Here is a 22,638-nt window from a genome sequence, read left to right on the forward strand (position 1 = left end):
TAAGTCCTTTTTATTTTTTTAAATTATAATTTTTTAGTCCCTCTGTTATATTTAAGTAAAGTTAGTAAACCATATCATGATCCGTTTAGGAATAACCAATTCATGGGGTGGTTGGAGTATTTCAGGGGAAAGTATAACGAATCAGGATATTTGGAGTCCCTTTTTTTTGGTGGTATGTAGAGTTTAGGAGGACTGACATGACTAAATTAAAATTGTAAAAAGACCAAAATGTTACAATTCAAAGTAAAGAGACTAAATTGGTAAGTTTGAAAAAATAGAGAGACTATGGAATTATACCTATATACATATATTAAGTATTCATATGCATATTTATATAATATAGGTATATACTTATGGCAATACTTAATTAATTAATTATTATTATTATTTGAAAATCTTTAATAATCTTACCTTAATTTAACCATTTTTCTTCTAAGTTTTCAATATTTATTAGTTTTTTTAAACATAATTAAGTGATGTCGAGGAGTTTATTTAGTAATCATGACCTGTAAAGTTCTTCAAGTTCATATTGATTTTTGCTGAATAATACATTAAATGATTGATTTTTATATTAATGAATATTATGTAATTTATAATTATGTAAGGAATTTAATAAATTATTTTTAAAATATTTTTTGAAGATTAATTTATTAGAACTCACTAAAATTATGCCTATAATTATTTAAAGTAAATAAGTATTAATTTTGTGGACTATTATCCACTTTTTTATAAAAAAAAAAAAAGTTGAGTGGGTTTTGGATGGGCTTAGGACAAGATGAGTTTGGGAATTTAGGCAAAATAAATAAATAAATGGATTTGTCATGGATTTGGGTTTGAAAATTTTAAACATGTTTGGGATTTAAAATTGTGATGAGATTTTATCAGTTCAACTATTTTACAATAATATGTTTGTACCAAAAAAATTCCCATCATATAACCCACATCTTTATTGTCTTGTTAGTTTGATACTATAAAATGTTAGGTATTTGTCAAGGAGCTCTATTGACTATTAAAATTTCCATACATAAATTAATGAAAGAATATCAATCCAATGCTTTTATGAATTAGAGGCTAATTGTAGGGAGGGACAAATTAATGCACCTTTTTCTAATTTAAAAAAAATGAAGTTTTAGAAAATGATACTAATAATATATTTATTATATGAATTTTTTTAAAAAAACAGTATGGATAAAAAGAACAATTTTGTTTAGTATATTTTAAATAAAAAAAAATGCCTTTCTAATAATAATTTAGTTTTTCTTAAATTTCAAATCATATATATATAAATAATTTATTATTTTCACCTTTTCTGCTTATGCTTCTATTTTAAAAGTTTGATCAATTACTTCTGTTTTGGTTCGCACTTGCAGCCATTTCTAAGGGTTCGAGAGAGAAGTTGCAAGACTCCATAGCTATTGTTAGACGTAGTTTGGAATTCATTAGGGTTCTGTGCAATGGAAGCTTTTGCAGCTCCCACGATCGAGGAGGATCCGAACAGGGTGACGGAATAATTGGGTTTATTATTCTTTGGGCTTTGAGGAGGCCCATTGTTCTTCTTTTGTGGTTTTTATTTTATTGATGTTCCACAGGTAGTGGACTTTTGTTCTGTATCTTTAAACTTGCTTTAATTTGAAGTAGTTTATCCACCTTTAAATAAAAAAAAAAACTATGCCGTTAAATTTGTAGATTAAATTTTTATTGAATACCAAATTGGTAACGAAGTAATGCAATGCTGCCAGTGAACAAACACATTTATTCAATAAAAACACAATCTTTACATCACAGAGATAATGACAATCTCATATTTAGTGAACTGAACAAAATGTTCACTTGAATATATAAGCATTTTTTTAAAATCATAATACAAAATGTGATTCTGAACCTCAGTGAATTGCTGCTTGTTCATATATACACTGAAAATATAACCTGAATACCAAATCAAGAACACTGAAAAGAGCATTGATGAAGAAAACATGATTGTGTTTTCAGAGATCAATTCAACTAATTGTAATGTTTCAACCAAACAGGTAAGGAGTATATTAGGGTCCCGAATCCAAACGAAGGAATGATCGTCAAAAGCATGTACGCGGTCGCCCTTAGAATGTGTCCACTCTGCCTCATTGCAAAAACTTCTGCGACAAAAGTCGAAACTGTACTCAAGCAGCCTAGGAATCCAAACTGAATTCCGCTCACGATGATTGCACATTTCTTTGTGTTCACCTGTCAACAAGAAATCAAGATTACGGATTCAATTCAATAATTATAAGACAACCAAATTCACTACAAGTTAAATCAGTTCACCTCTTTGTTAATTGTTGAGAGTGCTGCCATGATACAAGCTGCAAGAATGTTGGCAATTAATGTTCCCATCGGAAGCCATTTGAGGATTCCCTTCCTTCCAATTCCCCGGCCGTTCAGTCTTGCAAGGTACCATCGGAACCATACACCCGGTGGCCCCACCAAGCAGGCTAACCAAAGAACAGCGCCATTGGTGACGCTATCTATCTTTCTCTTTGCTAATACACAGCTTAAGCTCCATAAGGCTCCTAAGATCAATATCATCCATAGAAGAACAACAGCATGCCGTTCACGAGTATTCACTCTCAAGTTTTCTAGCATAACTTTGGTTTTTTGAGAAGTTTTGCTATGCCAATTCAATAGAATTCTGCGAAGTACCTCCGCTATCTCTACCCCATATCGAATGCTTTCATTCACAATGGCCATCCCTGCGAAGAGAATCAAAATTCAAACATTAACAAAATATTCTACATAGTGGTTGTGAGTTATTCAAACATTACCTAGAACTATGCCGCCGACAGCGAACACCCAGTGGCCTCTTTCTGATAAATCAAGCATTTTCATATTCCATCCACTAAATGTGGTGAGGCTTCCAAGATACCCAGTAGTTAATCCTATCACCAAATGATCAGATACATTGCGGATATCAGCCTTGAATATCACACCAAACCACCCCATGAGGAAGGAACCTAACTGATAAACATCGTATTTTTAAGTTTATATTCTGGTGTATATCGAACAGATTAAAGACAAAGGCAGTGAGACATACAATATTAGACGGAAGATCAAGGTATAGTGCCGAGTCATCCCCTGTGAGTTTAAGAAGGCTAGGACCAAAAATCTTCTGCAACAAATACCTCGTGAATACCTGCTCATAGAAAAGACGGTTAATGAACATCTTAAAAAAATACACATTAAAAAGGTCCACTTATTACAGAAAATTCTAGATTTATTAGAAAGTCTAACGACACTGCATGATCATAAGAAAAGATAATGAATTTAAGCTTGTACCACAAGAACCAACAGCAGTGAGTCACACAAATATCTAACAGACATAAATGGCTATCACTCTCAAGGTTTATGGTTTTATTATGACAAGCTTTTTGATAGAGTTTATACATATACAAATACATATGACTTTAATTAGGAACACATATTGCCTGGCCTTCACATGTTTCACTCCCAATTCAAGGGAAAATAAAACAAAATTGGGTAGTCAAAGAAGATGCAATGTGCAGAATGTGCAGAATGTCAAAGAACTACAATTCCATGTATACCTACCACAATTTATTAATCAAATATACTTTACAATCATAACTGTACAGGGAAAGGTGAAGGAAGAGAAAGACAATTTCAAATGGTATCATTGAATACTGTTCATCTTCTCCATTAATGCATTTTTCAGCTCTTCAGATCTACTAATACAAAGAAATCACACAATGAATCATCGGATTGAGCAAACAAAAGATTTATTTATTTATCAACACATCATCATTCAAAAGCACAAACAGGGAAAACAGAAATTGTTTAAGAAAAACAAGCGCAGCAATCTACCCCCAGAATTCCAAACACAGCCATGTGAACCAGATAAGAAATGTGATCCAATCTCCCTGGAAGCTTATCTTTCTTTTCCTACAGATAAAACAATCAAAAAGGACATGACAAATTGCAGATTCATTCAACAAAAGCTTGAGAAATTGAAAAATGGAATGACAGTTTCAGCCCACCTTGAGAGATGAACTCCTATTAATTTCAATCTGATTCTTCTCACCTGAATGCAAGATAGCATCAGTGGGAAGTGGAGAAGAAGATAATTCTCCATTTATCTCACAATTATTCGGAGAAGACAACTCCAAGCTCTCATTTTCAGCATCCAAATCATCAGCTACTCTACCACCACTATCTCCCGCTTGTGCAATCGCAGAGCCATCAACATCTCCAAGCAGCTCTTCCAACAAATCTCTTGACAAAGTGAATGAATCACGGATTAAATCACTCACATCTCGTGAAGGAACTCTCATGCTCAAGCTACCCACAGAACCATCCCTCCCAAAAGTCCCCAAGCTTCTACTCCTTGCCAAACTCCGAGCTTTAGATAAATCCATGGTTCTCCTCAAACTGAAGGATTTTGAAATGAAGGTGGTGTTGGTTGATGTGGTTGCTACTTCTTCAGCTCTCCGTGGAGTTCCTTGCATCGCATTGGCACCCTCTCCCATGGCTTCATCAAGGAATTTTATATAATTGGATGTCAGAACATGATACTAATAAATAAAAATGAAAAACTATTAACTTAAAACATCAAGACAAGAATTTTCCCTTTGTTTTTTTTTTTTGTTTTTTTTTGTTTTGAAATATTAAGTAAAAAAGATGAGAGCTTTTGTCTTGTATGTTTAAGAATCATGCAATAGGAGGCAGGACGAGACAACCTACTACGCTGGATTTTAAGCATACATATATCTTTGGTTCATTGTCCATCAATCTAACAATCAATTCAACGATTTTGTAAAATAGATAAAGAAAAGCATCATTTGGCTCTTAAATACACACGTTACAATGGGGTCATGCTCTCCACTACTATCACTCTTCCTAAAATGGACAATCTTCAAAACGACTTGTGAATTCAACATAACTTTTATGAGCTTGAACTGATACACTAATCAATCCATATATGGACACCATACAAATGAAATAAAATTGACACAAAACAGTGTTAAATGTATACTTCAAGTTGGATAAATAAAACAGTAAAAAAGTATCAAGTAACGGTAAAAATTGCCACCATTGGAGGCTTACGTGGCAGGATAAAGTTCACAAAGAGCTTATCACTCATCATCATTCTCATACTACAAGATAACAAATAGAGAAACAGTAGCAATGACGGTTGAGCATCAGTGAGTGTAGATAGTTGTGTGTGATGACTTGAAATGTGGCAAATGGTTGTCTACAAGCATGGGCAATGTTAACACCGATAATCAGCAGTTATGTGATTGGCTTACCAATCAGGACATGAAGCCAAATGTGTTTAAATCATGGGTCCTTCTCGGGTATGAATTGACAAAACTTCGTCTTGATATTACACAATTGGATGATCAAAAGGCTCTATTAAGTAATCAGCGGGAAGACATGCTAAGTAAATTAAACATGCCATAGGACAAAGGAGAAGATTGTTAGATAGATGTCGAGTTTGTTGCTTCACAAGTTTTCCCTTTGTTAATAATAAATAAAAAAATTAAAAATTGTAAATTTAAAACATCAAGACAAGAATTTCCCTTTATTTTTATGAAGTACTAATAGGAAAAAGAAGAGAGCTTTTGTCATGTCAGTTTAAGAATCATGCAACAGGAGGTAGGACAAGACAACCTACCCCACTAAGATTTGAACAAACAATTGGAGTACTAAGCATCAAGATACGAGCTTTTGCATCATGCCATAGCAAATGATGATGAACCGAAGAACCAAACTACTCCTTTGACTTTTTTTTTCTTGAGATTACACCAAAATTTTTAATAAACTAGTTATCTGAATAGACCACTCTAGAATCAACAATTAAAGTCGTCCAAATAAAAAAGAAAACAAGGATTTTTTTTTTAACTTGAATAACAATTGTCATGGAATGCAAGGTTGATTTGTCTTGTCCAAAGAGGAGACATCAAACAAGAAGGAACCATATTCGTTGAGTCATTGTCATTGGTGGGGGGAAGTAATGCAATAATCATATGTTCATATTCTATTAAGGACCAGTTCATTAAATTTGAAGAAAAAATAGGAATAGAGACAAAAAGAACCGACCTACCACCACCACGTGCATGACAATAATTTCATTGATCATGAGAAGAGGTTTACATTGACTGTTTCTTCGATTGTAGTCTTCTTTCACCTCCAGTGATTCTATTTTTTTTTATAATTGTTTTTTTTATCTAACCCTCTTGTTTGTTCCGTATTGTTTCACTTTTTTTAAAATAAAATTATTGTTTATTTATTTTATTAAAAAAACAACTTTTAACCTTAAAACCTCCACAGGAACTTGCAAAAATCTCATATGCCGATTTCTCCACCCCAAGCGCAAGAGAGGAAGAGATGGAGATGGAAAACTCCACGAAAAAAATATATAATTAAAAATTAAAAGTTAGAAAAAACAAATGGTTATTGGGCCACCTTTAAAAAATTCCTCAGAAGAGAACAAAAAGAAATCAAAAAGCTTGTTAATTTGTTATCAAGCCCTGGTAACCATCAAAATAGGAAGAGCAAGAAATCAAACTCTAACAATTAATGCTCCAAAAGCAACATCTAAATCACAGTAATGAGAATTCACAGATAATATCACCAGTTTTGATAAATTACTCAATAATCAAGCATCAATCCAAATTTTCTTTTTTTAACTATCAAACAACTCTCCAAATCACACACATCAACCACAATCCATAACAAGACCACCAAATGTAAAGGAAATCAAGGTCTGCACCATAACTACAACATGCTAAAATAAAAGAACAATACTTACCAACAGAGAGCCTTTTCCTCGATCTTCTCCCTTTGCCTTTCCAAAGAAGAACTCAAGAAGAGAAGGCAATGAGAAAAAGCGGCAAAGACTCCAACCTCTCTTCTTCAATGAGGATTCCTTCGATGAACTCGTTGTGGTCTTCAATGGCGAGAGGTCCGTGAGGAAAAGCACCACCATTGGAGAAATTTCAAGCTTTTCTGATATAATAAATAAATATATATATATATATATATATATATATATATTTTTTGTGAATATGTTAAGCTTCATTTGAGATAATGTTTGAAAATATTTATTAAAATAAAGAAAATTAACTTTGTTTTTTTACTTCTATTTTTTTATAACATTAATTTATTTTAAAATCATCTAAATTTATTTTATGTGTGTGTGTGTGTGTTTTTTTCATAGGGTAGTTTAATGAAAAAATTATATAAGAGTATACAAATAAACATGATTTTCATTAAAAAAAAATTATTTTATTAGATATCTCATAAATCAATTTTTAAGAATGAACCGAGATTTGGGGTTTTATTTGTGACCCCAAATTTGGAGTCCAACATATTTATTATTTTTTAATCAATATTTTTATTTTTATTATTATAATTAAAATTTTAAAATTAATAATTCATTTTTAAAATAATTATAAGTAACCAATTTATATAATTATAAATTTTGTGTGCAATTAATTAATTAATAATAATTTTTATCATTAAATTAATTTATGATAAATTTATTAAACTAAAATAGTTAAAAAAAATATATATTAAAAAACAATGAAAGATACATGCATTACGAATTTATAATAAAATACATTCATAATAATATTGATAAAACTGCATAAACATTTACCGATAATAAACCGAGCTATTAAATAACATATTACATTGTAATAAATATTTAATTAAAATTATTGTTAAAAATAATTAATTTTAAATATTTTGTGATTGAATAGTAATAATAATAATAATAAAAAAGGATGTGTAAAAGAACATTATGAAAATATATCCTTTTGGGCATAAATTTGGGATTTGTGGTTGAAATATAATTTACTATATCAGAAACAAATTTAGAATTTGAGATAAAATTTTAAGGTTATGGGTTGGAGATGCTCTTAGCTGTAAAACCTTTTATTTGATATGCCTTAATAATTAAAATTCATTTTACAAAAATTAAAAGTTTAATAAGTACTCTAGAAAAAAAAATAATTAATATGTTAGCGATTAGGATAAGCAGAACTAAAATTAAGGGGTGTTGAATTTAAATTTAATTTTTTTATATATTAAATAATTCTATTAATTCAAACTTGAGATTATAATAATCAATATTTTAAAAAATATAAAATATATATATCTATCTAAAAAAAATTTGGTTTATGTGTAAAACCGCTATTATATCTACATAATTAGCGATTAACTCAACTAGTTAAACACTAAATTAACAAATATTGTAATTAAAAAAACAACTTTAAACAAATTCATATATAAGTCAATTATTAAATACAACAATTATTCAACAAATAATCTAATGAATAATTAAAATTTTCATAACAATTAATCACAAGTATATAACATTTTTTCACAATAATTTGCATAATGAAACAAATATTTAACAAATATCTAACAATCATTCAACAAATATAAATACTTTTACACAACAAATAATCACACAAAAATAAAAAAAATAAATAAATTAGATATAAAATAAACAGGAATAAAAGATAAATCCCTATACTGAAAATAAAACATAAACTTGGAGATAATTGATCAAAGAGAAAAAAAAAACTCACCAATCATGAGATCTGCAATTTTTTTTTTTTTAGAGATTTTGCGATAGCAATTGTATTTTTTAGGATTTTATTTTATTTTATTTTTATTTTTATATCCTAAATATTGATAATTATGTATTGATAAGTTCAATAAAAAATCTATATATAAAGTTTAAAAACAAAAATATTTGAAGATTTATGTTTGGCTAGCCATATTATTTATTATCACTCAACATCAAATTTATTTAATGTAGTAATTTTATTATTTTTGTTTAATTCATTTAAATAATATGAGGTAGAATTTAAAAAAAATAAAAATAACATTTTTCATATAAATTATAATGATTAATATTTTAATTATATATATAATATATAATTATGAATATATATATATATATATATATATATATATATATATCCCCACCCCCTAAATCCGCCAATGGGATATTCCATAGATGTCTTATTTATTGCACAACAAGTAATAAAGGACACAAAGACATGAATTTCATCTAGCTGAAAGAAGGATTAATTGAAACCAACATGTTTGAAAAAACCATTGTAGTACTTCTGATCTATCTCGTTCTCATCAATAAATGAGGTGTGTATTCACAATCGATCAAGACTTATAACATTGATTTATATATAATCTTTTTCTATCCAAGTATTGAATTTATTTTATGTATTTTGAATATATGATTATTCTAATGATAGACTTTTTATATTTAATTTGAATTCAAAATTAAATTTATATCATACCAAAAGCTAATCCAAATAGGATTCAAACTAACCCAATATATATTTATACACGTAAAATATATTAACAGTTAATTTATTTTTATAAAAAATGCACATTTCTAACTTTTTTTTAAATATGATAGCTTATTGTCAATTTATAAAAAAAATTTTTTTACTAAAAATATTTTTTTTGCAAGAAGACCACATAGCAATTGCCATTTTTTCCTTTCATATATCCATTTCAAAAATAAAAATAAAATTCTTTGTTAAAAATAAAAATAAAATCAAACAAAACATAATTGTCTCTCTTAACTACAATTAAAATTAAAATTTAAAAAAAAAATAATCTAATCCTGTTTTTGAACTACAAGAATGGAATTGGTATGCTTAAAATCAGAAGCAAGCATATCACCAATAACACCAAGTTCCTGAAACTCACACCACTCTGCCAACTCTTCCAAGAAAGACCCTTCCCCTTGTCTTCTTCCAACCACTATCAAATCATGTTGTTTCTCATTCATTGTTCTTATAACAGCCATAGTTTCTTCCACATTACTCACCTCCACCTCTTCCACCACCACCACCACCCCTACTTCTCTCACCATCTCCAACATCTCCTCATCTTTCACTCTATCCTCACTCCACTCTAGCTCATTCTCTCTGCCATTACTCTCCTCAACCTTCTCCACCACTGGCATGAATCTCAGCACGGACAACTCTACCTTCTCTTGCAAAGCCATGCGAGCAGCGCATGCCAATGCTTCCCTATCATCAACACCACCCCAAAACAACACACCTATGTTATGTCTCATCCCTGCCAATGAAGGTATAACAGTGTACCCAAACACCTCATAAACTAGTATCCCCACTGTGCATGGCCCTCCATCAAGCACCTCACTAACCACATTCCTCGCCGACTGGTCTAACTCCTTGTCCGGTCCGGCATCCATCACTCCTTTCCTCGGAAACGGCACGATCACAATGTGCGTGTTCCTATCATTCGCCATAGCGCACACGTCATGGTGCATGGACTTGAAGGGTGCCTTGGCTGTGAATGGCTGCACAGCGAGATGCCCTTCTTTGCTTTTCTCACACTGGATGAAGATGTTGAGCATTGGGTCCATTTGACTCATGTTCACGAACCCGTTTCGGTCTTTGTGTGTGATCAAGGCTGAGTCAGCTCGCCCACTGAGCTCAACCATGTGCAGCAAGTACACGCACATTGGGTGTCCTTCCGAGCAGAGTGCGTCCATTAAGTTGATCATGAATGGGATTGGCCTGTCATTGTGCACGCACGCGACCATGCGTAGCTCGGAGTGTGCGCGCAGGCTCTGCACACTCCGACCACCCTTTGGCTTCTCACCGAGCGGGTTGTACATTGACTCGATCGCGAAAGAAGCTGCACCGGTCTCTAGTATTGCTGTCACTATGATCAATGCCAATCCTGGCTTGTCAACTATCTCATTGTTGTAGAACCGGATGTAAGTGAGGAGTTCTAGTACACCTTTTGTGTTGAATGTTAGTCCCAGTAAGAATGCATTAATTGGTGCCATGTTAGAGTAAATTGAGGAAACAACTGTGCCTGTCATGTTACCAATGTAGGCGACGATGATTAGGACTAGAAGCCATAGTGCCCATGACTCGTCTTCTTTAGCTTTATGGCTAATTAGGAGCGGAAGATCTACCATTTGTCCCAATCCTACATAGAACAATGGCAAGAACACCTCGGTGATGAACATTTCGGTGTGTTTCACTAATGCTGTGCCGAGTGGTGGTCCGTCAGGCACGACAAGGCCTGCGATGATTGGACCGGCAACGTAGGATGCACCGACTGCGTCGGCCAAAACTGAGGTGCAAAGAACAATGATCAAAATGACAAGAATGTAGCCTTCAGGGGACACGGCCGCCTTTCGGTACTCTTTGTGCTATGAAGAGAATAGCCGGCCGGAATACGAAAATTAGGAAGATCACAATGACAATGAGGCCTAAAAATGAGTAGGCACCTCGCTTCCATTCTCCTTTACTAATATTCACTTGATTCATCACAGCGAACACTTGCATCATAGAGAACCGAATCAAGTCTTTGCACATTGAAGCCGACAGAGCAGTGCGGCCAAGCTCGGAGTTGAGTAGATGGAGCTCATTCAATAAATCAGCGATCACTGGGAATGAGCTTAAGCTAAGTGTGGAGACGAAGAAATTGAGGCCTTTGGAACGTTTGCTGACGGTTTGCGGGAGAACATCAGCTTGTAACATCCACTGCAATGCGAGACTAGACATGGTTAAAGGAATAACAATAGAGCCTAAAGCAATCACCAAGGCTTTATGACCGGCTTTGAAAATCATCTTCGGATCCATCTTCACTCCAATCAAGAACAAATGGAACAAAATGCCGAAGATTGATAATGTGCGAAGCACAAATGCATTTCTGCTCCCTTTAATCAAATGATCATGGTAACTTTTAATGTTACCCAAGAAACTCGGACCGATAATAATTCCTGCCTGGCATCAGCATCAGCATCAGCATCAGCATGCATGATTAAAATGGAAAATTTTCATAATTATATATTTATATCCAAAATTATTTCAATTGTAACAAGTCTTACTATGAGATCACAGACGACGCGGGGTTGTTTGAGAGGCCGGAGAGAGTAGTAAACGGCCTTGGAGGCGAAGAACATCAAAGAGATGTAAGCGAGCATTGATGGGATTGTGTGGCTGAATGAATTGTCATTGTTGATAAAACCGAATGAATATGATTTGGGGTAGAATCCTGGGATTATGCATAGCATGTCATTGATGTTGGCGTTTTCAGGTTCATCATCAATGTTGTTCATGTTTCTTTCACTCTTTAATTTGATCTCAATGAGAGAAAGAAGAGAATGATCAGAGAGCTTTTTTTCTTTTTCTTTTGAACTTTTCTTTTTCTTTTTGTTGTGGAGGTGAAGGAGAAGAACATTGGCCATGAATTGGATGAGCGTGCGCCGAATCTCTAGGTATGCCAGAGAATTTCACGGCCTCCATTTTTCTTATATTTTCATAATATATATATATATATATAAGTATGTATTTATACGTGCTATATATCTTATATAAGTATGTATTTATATCTTAGTTCTGCTTAATATTAATTCGTGAACTCATAACTCAAAGAATTAGCCACATCCGGCTAAGATACTCCGCTCTTATGTATAGTTACACTTGAATTTCATATGAAATATGGAGAAATTGATTTTTTTTCAATGTTTGAGTTTTTTTTAATAAAATGGATAAACACAATTTTATTGAATAAAATGCTCAAGAAAACAGAATTAAAAAAAACCACTAGACAAAAGAAAGTAAACAAACTAAAAACCTCATCAGGGTTGAGGAATACAAAGTTTAGAAAAAGAAATGACAACATGGAGAGGATAGAAGCTGGGCCGGCTAACGCTACCTACCAGAGACACATGCCTGCCTAAGCTGTAAAAAAGATGAGACTACTCCCTATCTAAGTGCGCGTTGTATTGCTGGAATGATCTGCAAAATTTGCGCTCATGAAGCTGAGGGAGCGCTTGATCCTCTGGGAGGCTTCAAGGTTAGCCTGTTGATAAAACTCTAAATTTGCGGAAAAACCAAGAGAAGCATATTAGCACTTTTAGAAAATACAAAATGAAGTGGTAGAAAGTTTAAATGAAATATACGATTATTTTGTTTCAGCCAAATATTTCAAAAAAAAAATTGAAAAAGATGAGGAATATGATTGATTTGAAAAAAAAAAATCAAATCAAATTTAAGGTAAGATAAAAGTTAAATTTAATTTATTTAAAAATTTTATATTTAATTTTTTTTTTAAATGCATGGATACAGTCTATCTAGTTTTATGGCAAAATCTTTCAAAGGGCGAACTATGTTAATAAAAATTTCTTTGAAGGACTAAAAAGAGAAAGAGCCAACCGGCTCAGGTGCAAAGCACGTGACGATGAACCACTAAAACCCCACCAAAGCCTCGCTTCTTCTCCTCTCGATTCCCTCTCGCCGTCTCCAATGCCCGAACTCGAAACCACTCCAAACCCTAACCCTAGCGCACCCTCTCTCTGCGAGGAGTGCGGCTTGAATCCATGGAAGTACCGTTGCCCCGGCTGCTCCATCCGCACCTGCGCCCTTCCCTGCGTCAAGGCACACAAGCAGCGCACCTCCTGCACTGGAAAGCGGAGCCGTGCTGAGCCCATCCCAATCTCCCAATTCAATGATGATCTCCTTCTCTCTGGTTTTCTCTCAATCTCCGCTCTTTCATGTCGTAGTTTTTTTTTCCGCCTTCTTTGATGCGTATTTTGATTGCTTTGGGCGAAAGATTACAAGTTTTTGGAGGAGGGAAAGAGAGTGGCGGATTCGGCACGGCGGACGATCTCTGGGCTCGTTGGAAACATTGGTTTTCATCTTCCAACCAGACTTAAGATTCTGCGGAATGCCGCCCGTCGTCGGAGGACACAAGTTCTATTTCTATCTCAGAAAATGGCTAAGAGTGAGAGGAACCGATCGAGATATGATATAAGGTTTGATTGTTATTATCTTCTTTTTTACTATGTGGGATTTCATTGATATAATCTGATATTATGATGCATTGTATTTATTTGAGGTTTTTGATATTATTGAACACAATGATTCAGTGCTGAAAATAACTGCCTTTCTATTTTAGAGGATCATAGTCTTGGGTAATGCAGTCTTTTAGGTTTGGTTGCAATTTGATACTGCAATTTAGGGGAACTTCTTGGTTGTATTGTTAGTGTTCTGAAACTCAGATTCTAGTCTTTTGCCAATATTGTGTTGTTAGGTGACTTGTGGATCATGATGATGGTGATATCTTGTTTTATCAGCTCAATGTCAATTGAAGGGCAGGCTAAGTTTAGCGTTACTTAATTTCATCCTGTCAATGGTGCCAATGTTTTAAAGAATCCCTAAACCTTTGTAAATTCTACTAAAATTTATGGAATTTTGTTAATCGCATATACGTCTTGTTGTTTTTTTTATATGGTTGTAAATTTTTGAATATAAATGATAAAATTCATTCTTATCATTGTAGCTGTGTTGGATGTTTGCTAATGATTGTCAGAAAGAGTTAGGATGAGCAGTAAAGCTGGTTTGGCCTGGTGATTGGTTCCTTTGTAAAATATGAATGAGTTTGTACTCGGTGGAAGTTGTAAGCATGTTGCTATAGGAATAGATGTTTGACAGTGTACCTTAACTATGATCGCTGCTTTACCTCAATCCATTGATGTCATGTTTTTAAATCATAGGATTCGGAATATTGATTATATATAGTTTGAATCTTTATTGTAGTATTCAGTAATTTGAAATTAAATCGGATGTATGATATTAGTTTTAGACATGAACTTCTTGTTATAAGTATTGCAAGGATAAGATGACCTAGTTTTTGCTAGTCTTGCACATCTCAGTATAACTATTGCATTTTCCCTGAGCCCTTCTAGTAATAATATAAAGAGTATACTGGCCTACCGTGCTCATTGCTTGGATTTATCTGCATTTTCTTGTCCAGGAAAAATACTATATTTTGGACTATTGAATGGAGATTTAATGGGACAGATGTAAGCTTGATAGACCATGGGTGAGTTCAAGATTAATTCATATTTTGGCTATTTAATGCATTAATATTGTTCAAAAGGCATGACTGTTTGTTCTGGCAGTGCTGATGAATATACAAACTTGCACTCTTTGCTTGAGAAACATTTGAAGCCTAGTCCATGGAATCATCCATTGAAGCCATATTGTGATATACCACCGGAGGATTTGAAGATTTTCATTCAGAAAACTCCAAAAGTATCATTCCCCCTGACATCGAAGGCTATCTTTTATTCAATTTGATGAGCAAACCTTAACATCTTTTGTGGCCTTTGTAGGGTTCCAAGTCACCATTCCGCATGTTGAGCGTAAAGGCTCCTTTTGGTCAACAAATGGCAAATATTGTTCTTGTGGAGCATCCGATCATCCATGTTTATCTACCTTCACATAATTATGATTTTGATATCGATAATGATTTAGAGTTATTATCCCATTCCAAGACTGATGATCCTCCAGGTTCCTCTGATGGTATCCCCAACTCAAAGAGCTTGTACTTTAGGGAGGAGCAAATAGAAGAAGGCGAGTTGTCTTCTTTTACAAAGGTTACAGATCTTATGGACCATTCAAGGTCTAGACAGTCTGATAAATTTCACCACAAGAAGAATGCTGCAGTAAATGAAAAGACAAGTGATCAGTTTTATGCACTTATGTCAAAGCCAGATACCATAGATCTGAAATCTGCTTCTGGCGAAGGGTGCAATGCATCTGTGATCAAGGATAGAAATACAGATTCAAATTCTGGTGCAAACCATACGAGACTTTCAAATGATGTGAAATTTGAGTTTGAACAGGAGCTTAAAGATGCGTATTCAGACTTGGTTGGGGAAATAAATCCTGATGACTTTCTATGCTTTGACGGGGTGTACAGTGATGAGTATGAACTAGAAGAACAAAGAGCCAATTTGTTGATTCTTGATGGGAGGTTCTTGGGGGAGGATCAATTGGAGGAGGGCGAAATCCCAGGTTATTGAAGATAATCATCACTCTATATAATAGCTTTATTAAGTTTTTTTGCTTCAATTAAGCTACACTGATACTACAACAGAAATATGAAGTTAAACATGTCACACTAGTCTTCTCTATATTCCATCAATCATCCGTATATTTTCCAAATCAAAATCATTATACAACAAAGAGGGGAAGACATTTCTATATGGTACGCATTTGATGTGTGCATTTTCATCATGAGTGTTGCTGAAATTGTCGGTTTGTTTTCTAATTTTCAAGTGTTTTTCCATCTGTTATTGATAGACAGGGATCCATGAGAAGCAGATTTGATTGGATGATACTGATTGATCAAGCATTGAAACAGTTGGTAAACTGAAAGGCTATTCCTCCATCATCCGAACAGAACTGAGTCATTGAGAGCATGATGTTCCTTGCCGTGTGTCGGCATATGGATAGAAAGCAACAATCTCAAGTGTGTCCCCAGAGCTAGTCCCTTTACCACTCAAAAGGAATCTTCTCCATCTTTCAAAGAGAATCCTTCAAAGGACCACACCATTGTTATTTCTCCTTATCCTTTGAGCTTTGTGTGGATCATATCCTGGAAAGAACATTTAGTGGAAGTGCGTGTAAACTGATCGATTGGTGGATATGTTTCTTCTTCAATGGATAGTTTTGATTTTTGTGTCCATTCTCTTATCTATGTTTGTATTGTCAAGACCTCTTCTTTTCTTTTCCTTTCAGAAAAAGCAGGTTAGCACTTGTTTGTTCCTCTTTATTTGTTGGTTCTTTGTTGGTCTTTCTCATTGAGGATGATTTTGATATAACTCTATTAAAAACTTTATTATTGTTGTTTGTTTTCTAATAGATGGCAAAAATATAACTTGTTTATTCTCTGCCTTCAGTTTATTTTAATTAAAAAAATAATTAACTACAGGAAATGAAAGCAGGCAGTTAGAAACTGTTGAAATGGGCCCAGGGGGTATTATGGTCTTTTTAACAAAGGGATGGTTGAGATCCTTAAATCTCATCCGTCGAGCTCCTTCGTATCCGGATCTTTGGAGCTGAGAAGGAAGAGGACCTTCTTCGCGATCGCTACGAGCTCCTCCTCTTTTCTCTCTCTCTTGCTCGGCTGAGCTCTCGATCTAGGGTTAGGGTTTGCAAAGGTTGGGATGGCGCAGGAGAGGCGGCGAGGAGGGACGGTGAAGTGGTTCAGCGGGCAGAAGGGGTTTGGCTTCATTAGTCCCCAATGAAGGCGGCGAGGACCTCTTCGTTCACCAGACATCCATCCGCTCCGATGGCTTCCGAACCCTCTCTGATGGTGATACGGTGGAGTTCTCCGTTGAGCATGGTGATGATGGACGCACCCGCGCTGTTGATGTCACCGGTCCGAATGGCTCCGCCATCCCTCCATCTCCTGTAGGTGCTGGTCGTGGCTCGTACGGATCCAGATCGAGAGGTGGATGGTATGGTGGTGGGTATGGCCGAGGTTATGGTGGTGGTGGTTATGGGAGAGGGGGAAGGGGTGGCCGGAGCTTTAGCGGCGGTGGGGGAGGGTATGGAGGCTATGGTGGCGGTGGTGGTGGGTATGGAGGTAGTTCTGAGTGCTATAACTGTGGAAGATCTGGGCATTTTGCTAGAGATTGCCGCTTCGGTGACGGTGGTGGCGGCCCTCCAGCGGTGGGCGGGAGATTTGGTGGCCGTGGCGGCGGCGGCGGTTATTCTGCAGGTGGAGGCGGTGGTGGTGGTGGGCGGTGCTATAATTGTGGGGAGGTTGGCCATTTTGCGCGGGACTGCACTAATGAGGAGCGACAGTGATAGCTTTCGCTTAGCTCTGTTTAAAATTTTTTTTTTTTAACTTTTTCCAATATCATGCGCTAAATTTTTTTTCTTTTTTTTTGCCCTTTTACTTCCTTTGGTTGATTAGTAATTATTTTTTTCTTGTGGTTATTTTATTTTTAAAAGCTGAATTTCTTTTTCCCTTCCCATTATCCTCTTGTTTGCCAAGATTTATGTGTTTTGGATGATGCACAGTAAATTTTTGGATCTAGAATCAATGAGCATTTTCATTGTGCTGTTTGTTAATTCTTTTGTTTTTGTGCAGCATGATGGACTTGTAAGTATCTGATACTTTGATGATGGCCATCCATTTTGATGCTGCTGTTTGTTTAATGGGGATTGAATGCTTTTTCTTCTTTATTTTGATGCGAAAGTTACTTGAAAGTGAGAGAACATTATTTATTCATCCTGGTGTGTAAATTTCTCATTGTCATGATATTGCACTTGGATATTTGGTTTTTGTTCTGATCCTGATATTATGAGAGTTCACTTGTAGTTTTCAGTTGTGGGTATTGAGGAGTTTGTTCCATCTTTTTTGAGTTATTGGGAGTTTGAGATGAAGTGTTACCTTACAACTTGGTTTTTTTCATTCTTTCCTTAAATAGAAGATTGTATTTTGTGTATTACTTGTGATAATGTCATTTAGGTTGTTGGTCTTTTCAGTTAATTTTCTTGTTTGCTTGCAGAATTATCAAGAAGGCTCTAATGCCTATGTTTGTTAATCATTTGCTATTACACAGTGTACTTTGCCAGGTTCTTGCAAATGGAAGGCTTATAAGCAGATAATGATTGTTTAACATCAACTGAAATCATGGTCTTAAAATCAAGGTCATGAGATTTGTTTTAGTGACTCAAATGTACTCTAATTATTCAATATTGGACATGCATGATCTTTATGGTAAGACTTTCATTGTCTTCTTTGTTGTGGATAATGTTCCGATGCTAGTATATGCTACTGAAACCTCAGGTAGTTTCTGTTGCACATAGTTTTGATTTCTTCCTTTTTTTTCCAATATTCTGATCAAATTATACTTGTTATGCATTCTGCTGGTATACTCGAAGACACTCAGTTATTTGTAAGCAGGCTGCTTAACCATCTCCAATTTGCAATCTGATGTCATTGGCAACTCAAGGTTTATCATAGTGGAAGATTGTGAGCAACTGAGATTTCACGGCATTCAGGTTCTCTTTGAGCTCATCTTCTCTTTGAATTTTGTGTAGTACCTCTAGTTATCAAGTCATTTCAATACTTGTCCATCTCATCATTGATCTTCAACTTTGGTTGCTTGTCAAATTTTTCCTGACAAGTTCCAGGTTCTTAAAAAAAAGGAAAATAACAGGTTGTTTTTAATGAATGTTTATGTATAATTCCTGATATATTCTATTTTTTGAGTGATAAATGAAGACGTTTAATCTATTTGTGAGTTGGAACTCTATTTTGGGGACTAGCAAGTAATTTTATATTTTCATGGAGCTAGAGGTAACAGTATCTTATATTTGTTATTTATAAGTAATTCCTATTTCCAATCATCAAAACCTCGCTGCCACCAGGAAGAGATGGTGGCAGATGGTGGGAATGTGTCGTTCAAGGTGAACCTCCTATCCAATCCAAGGCTTTCATTCAAAGTGTAAGCATGAGTCTCCAATTTGATCTCTAGTGCTAGTTTTTCATATTTGTTGATCCTCCCTGAATTCAATCTGTTTCAATCTCTTACTGTTCCAGAGGCGGCGCTGATTGCCGTGCTCAAGTTCACGGCGGAGGAGTTCAAGGTCCCCCCTCAGACCAGCACCATCATCATCTCTTTGTTCTTTGCCTCTCAGATTTCATAAACTAGTGTTGGATCTTTTTATTAAAGTTACGGATTTTTATCTGCAGCATTGGATTGTGGATTTTTTTTTAAGTTTATATTTATGTGTTCTTCTCCGTGTTTGATTTTATGATTTTGTAGAAGAATTCCATGGTTGACGGAAATGAAATTGGCGACGTATGGGAATTCCTTGTGTTGATTGATCAATGGATTTGATATTCCATTTATTTTTTCAATAGAGTTGGTGTATTTGATTGTGGATTTCTTTTTTTAGTATATATTTGTATCTTCTTGACAGTGCTTGATCTTTGATTTTGTAGAAGAATTTGATGGTTATTGGAAAAAAAACTGGCAATGTGTAGAAATTCTTTGTAATGATTGATTTGACGGGTTTTGATATTTCTTTTATTTTGCAGATGAAGTTGGTATTAATCCTTTATATTGCTTGTTTTTAGTTTATTATTATTTTGAGATTCTTCATACTACTTTTGTTTTAAATGTTTTGAGGTTCGCAAGTGGTCTCAATAACATTGTTTGAAGCTTTGATTTATGATTGTTTAAGAGTTTGAATGTTATTTCTTCTTAGAAGATTTAAAGAAGGCCAATCTGCAGGCAAGGACACACTAATTAAGTGGTGATCTCTTGGTTGATGGTTGGCAACAATAAGTTTGCAATTCTCTATGCCTCTCAAGTTCTCTCTTGACATGGCCCCGGATAAATTGCTATATCTTCTTTTATTTATAAATTTATTCATTTATTTTCAATGTTGTAAAGGGTAATTGCTTATGTAGCTAAACATTTTCGCTTTAATCGGCACAGTACGTGTTTATAGAGAAGGAGATGAAGGTGAAAACTGCATGAGTTAAGTATATACACATGCAATGCATTTGGGCAAAATAATGCATCCAATGCTGAGAAGGTTTGAAGTGGATTTGGAATTTTTAGTTTGCCACATAAAATAAAAAAAATAAAATAGTCAGTTTTCTTCTTTCTAATTTATGTGAAAGAATGAAGTTTCTACATGAGAACGGCAAGCCGTTGTCTTTCTTTTGTACTATTCTTGCCATCTTAGCTAAAATGAACTTCCCTATCATTTGGATCTCTTGAATTGCTACTTGTTTTAATTCTAGTTTCTTTTCTCCGCTAATTAATGGTTTTCCCTCTCTTTCGTTTTTCGCTTCTAGAGATGTCGGTCAAGACGACCCCATTTCTTCGTATTTTTATTCATCCTAGTCTTCCAAAATTTAACTTTTATGCTTAATTTGGCTTTTCGCAATGACATGATTCCAGGTTTTAATGTTATGTTATAACTTTAACCACCTGATGTATACTGACGATCTCATTTTGGTCACATGTGCATCCAGGCTAGCTGCTTGGAACATCAAACTATGTCCGTCCATTTACACTCAGTTATCAGGTTAGCAACCTAAATTTGCTAAGTCCCAGATCTATTTTCCTTCTTGGTTCAAAAAAGAGCCTCGAAGAGCATTTGTACTATTGTCAACTTCAACCATGCTTCTTTCCATTATTCTTATTTGGGCATCTTAATTTCTCTCCCAAGGGATTAGCTGTGATTAGCTGTGGCTCCCTTTAATTCTATGATTGCCAAAATCCATCGAATTTGCTATAGATGGAACCATTTTAAGTTATCTCCCGCATCTAAGATTGTCTTGATTAATTCTTCTTTATTGTCTATTCCAACTTACTACTTATCAGTTTATCCCATTCCTGACTTTGTCTTAACTAAGATCTCTAAAGTTGTCAATAGTTACTTATGGGAAAAAAAGGTGGCGATGAAAATGGCATCCATGTTGTTGCTTGGACTTGTATTACTGAAGGTAAAACTGTGTGTTGGAGCCTTGGTATCAGAAATCTCGCTCTTGCTAAACATTCTCTTACGGCAAAAATTATTTTCAAGTATTTGGACATTGATGATGCTATTTGGGATAGACCTTGCCCCTTCTAATGGTTCTTGGTTTTTTCAGGGTCTTTGTAATTCTGCAGCTCTCCTAAAGTCTTTTTATTGACTTAATTCTATTAACCCAATTTGTACTTCTCAACTTTTTGATCCGTGGTGTTTTGAAATTCCTCTTGCTTTAAAGCCCATATTTTTTTATATGAGTTCAGATTTTGATTGGTTTAATATTTCTGATTTAATTCAGAATGATAACCGGGATTGTCAGTTTGAGGTTCATTTGGGTGATAATTTAAATAATTTCGATCCAAATGCCAACAATCACTGGGTTTGGTACCCTAAATCTCAAAGTGACAGCACCTCATTAGTGATTTATCATCATTTGAATCGCAATATAGTCCCGGTGGAGCATTGGATTGGGTGGAAAAAAACTATGGAGAATTAATGTTGCCCTCCATGTAAAGCGTTTCGGTTGGCTCATTTTTAAGGGTAGACTCGCTAAATGTGACTATCTCCATAGACTACAGCTGGGCCCAAGCAGTCTATGTAGCTTTTGTGGCAATGTTTTTGAGTCTGTTAATGGTTTGGAACATGATCAGCTCCAAAGTCAACAAGAATTTATCATTTCCTGATGGTTTCAGTTCAAGAGCTTGGCTCACAGATTACAACTATCTCATGTTCATTACTCCCCAGATTTTTCAATATCAGTTTGCTCTTCGAGTCCGTAGAATAGCCCATACATTCACATCATTCCCAAAACTTGGCCTACCCCAGCCATTGAACTTGCTGTCCTGGGTGCTAATCTTCATACGTTGAACCTCTTTCATCACTGACGTGACCTCCTGATGAATAATGAAGAGCTTCACCAATTCCGGTTTTGGTTTTTAAATTTGCGCATGTTGTTCTTTCTTCCTTTTTGTTTCTTCTTATTTCTTTGATAAATTAGCCGTTGGGGTTCTTTCTTCAAATTAAAATAAAAATGTCAGGTTCTAGCCTTTTTCATCCTAATATAGATCATGGCGCTTGCCTTGTTGTTACCATGATTGAGTCCATTCTCGAGAAAGTATTCGTTAGAACCTGTTATAATCTTTTTTTCACAAGGTGTGAGAATTTATAATCTTTCATGAATTGTAAAAGTTCAAATTACAAATGATGGTATATTTTTGAGTGTGACTAGTGATAATGTGTAGATAGTTTTAGTACCTATATGTGT

General features: G+C 34.6%; 3 protein-coding genes, 1 non-coding gene and 1 pseudogene across 7 annotated transcripts; 3 read left to right on the forward strand and 2 right to left on the reverse strand.

The window, feature by feature from the left end:
• Positions 1-1,745: 1,745 nt before the first annotated feature.
• On the reverse strand, positions 1,746-6,979 carry LOC120270039. The gene is made up of 7 exons (XM_039277042.1): positions 6,800-6,979; positions 4,026-4,516; positions 3,853-3,930; positions 3,068-3,166; positions 2,799-2,991; positions 2,302-2,726; positions 1,746-2,220 (listed from the first exon to the last, which is right to left on the reverse strand). Exons 2-7 carry the CDS (start codon positions 4,512-4,514, stop codon positions 2,002-2,004), a joined length of 1,503 nt encoding a protein of 500 aa, XP_039132976.1. The 5' UTR covers positions 4,515-4,516; positions 6,800-6,979; the 3' UTR covers positions 1,746-2,001.
• Positions 6,980-9,646: 2,667 nt separating this feature from the next.
• LOC120270739 (cation/H(+) antiporter 15-like) lies at positions 9,647-12,136 on the reverse strand. The gene is made up of 3 exons (XM_039277811.1): positions 11,906-12,136; positions 11,303-11,801; positions 9,647-11,145 (listed from the first exon to the last, which is right to left on the reverse strand). The coding sequence occupies exons 1-3, from the start codon at positions 12,134-12,136 to the stop codon at positions 9,647-9,649; spliced, it is 2,229 nt and encodes a 742-aa protein (XP_039133745.1).
• Positions 12,137-13,310: 1,174 nt separating this feature from the next.
• LOC120270829 (putative box C/D snoRNA protein SPCC613.07) lies at positions 13,311-16,554 on the forward strand. 4 transcript variants are annotated; one of them, XR_005539685.1, is made up of 6 exons: positions 13,311-13,548; positions 13,633-13,834; positions 14,836-14,904; positions 14,984-15,116; positions 15,197-16,074; positions 16,170-16,554. XR_005539685.1 is itself a non-coding variant. In XM_039277894.1 (6 exons), exons 1-6 carry the CDS (start codon positions 13,326-13,328, stop codon positions 16,181-16,183), a joined length of 1,326 nt encoding a protein of 441 aa, XP_039133828.1. In that variant the 5' UTR covers positions 13,311-13,325; the 3' UTR covers positions 16,184-16,554. The 4 variants fall into 4 exon arrangements, 2 of the variants coding, with proteins under 2 accessions (XP_039133828.1, XP_039133827.1); XR_005539686.1 differs by having other exon boundaries at positions 16,174-16,554; XM_039277894.1 differs by having other exon boundaries at positions 15,197-15,881.
• A 328-nt stretch (positions 16,555-16,882) lies between these two features.
• On the forward strand, positions 16,883-18,053 carry LOC120270830 (annotated as a pseudogene).
• A 2,067-nt stretch (positions 18,054-20,120) lies between these two features.
• On the forward strand, positions 20,121-20,239 carry LOC120271401. Its single transcript, XR_005540011.1, has one exon. It is a non-coding gene; the product is annotated as a small nucleolar RNA snoR86 (small nucleolar RNA).
• The last annotated feature ends 2,399 nt before the right edge of the window (positions 20,240-22,638 follow it).

The sequence above is a fragment of the Dioscorea cayenensis genome, chromosome 10, assembly GCF_009730915.1.
Source record: "Dioscorea cayenensis subsp. rotundata cultivar TDr96_F1 chromosome 10, TDr96_F1_v2_PseudoChromosome.rev07_lg8_w22 25.fasta, whole genome shotgun sequence".
NCBI classification, from domain to species: Eukaryota; Viridiplantae; Streptophyta; class Magnoliopsida; order Dioscoreales; family Dioscoreaceae; genus Dioscorea; species Dioscorea cayenensis.

Coding starts and splice junctions, on each gene's coding strand:
- LOC120270829 (XM_039277893.1), top strand. CDS start 13,326: ATGCCCGAACTCGAAACCACTCCAAACCCTAACCCTAGCGCACCCTCT. Junction 14,905..14,983: donor GTAAGCTTGATAGACCATGG/GTGAGTTCAAGA, acceptor TTGTTCTGGCAG/TGCTGATGAATATACAAACT. Junction 15,882..16,173: donor GGAGGAGGGCGAAATCCCAG/GTTATTGAAGAT, acceptor ATTGATAGACAG/GGATCCATGAGAAGCAGATT.
- LOC120270039 (XM_039277042.1), bottom strand. CDS start 4,514: ATGGGAGAGGGTGCCAATGCGATGCAAGGAACTCCACGGAGAGCTGAA. Junction 3,167..3,852: donor CTGTGTTTGGAATTCTGGGG/GTAGATTGCTGC, acceptor TTCTATGAGCAG/GTATTCACGAGGTATTTGTT. Junction 2,992..3,067: donor TTGATCTTCCGTCTAATATT/GTATGTCTCACT, acceptor GATGTTTATCAG/TTAGGTTCCTTCCTCATGGG.
- LOC120270739 (XM_039277811.1), bottom strand. CDS start 12,136: ATGAACAACATTGATGATGAACCTGAAAACGCCAACATCAATGACATG. Junction 11,802..11,905: donor GCGTCGTCTGTGATCTCATA/GTAAGACTTGTT, acceptor TGCTGATGCCAG/GCAGGAATTATTATCGGTCC. Junction 11,146..11,302: donor TAAAGGAGAATGGAAGCGAG/GTGCCTACTCAT, acceptor TTTGCACCTCAG/TTTTGGCCGACGCAGTCGGT.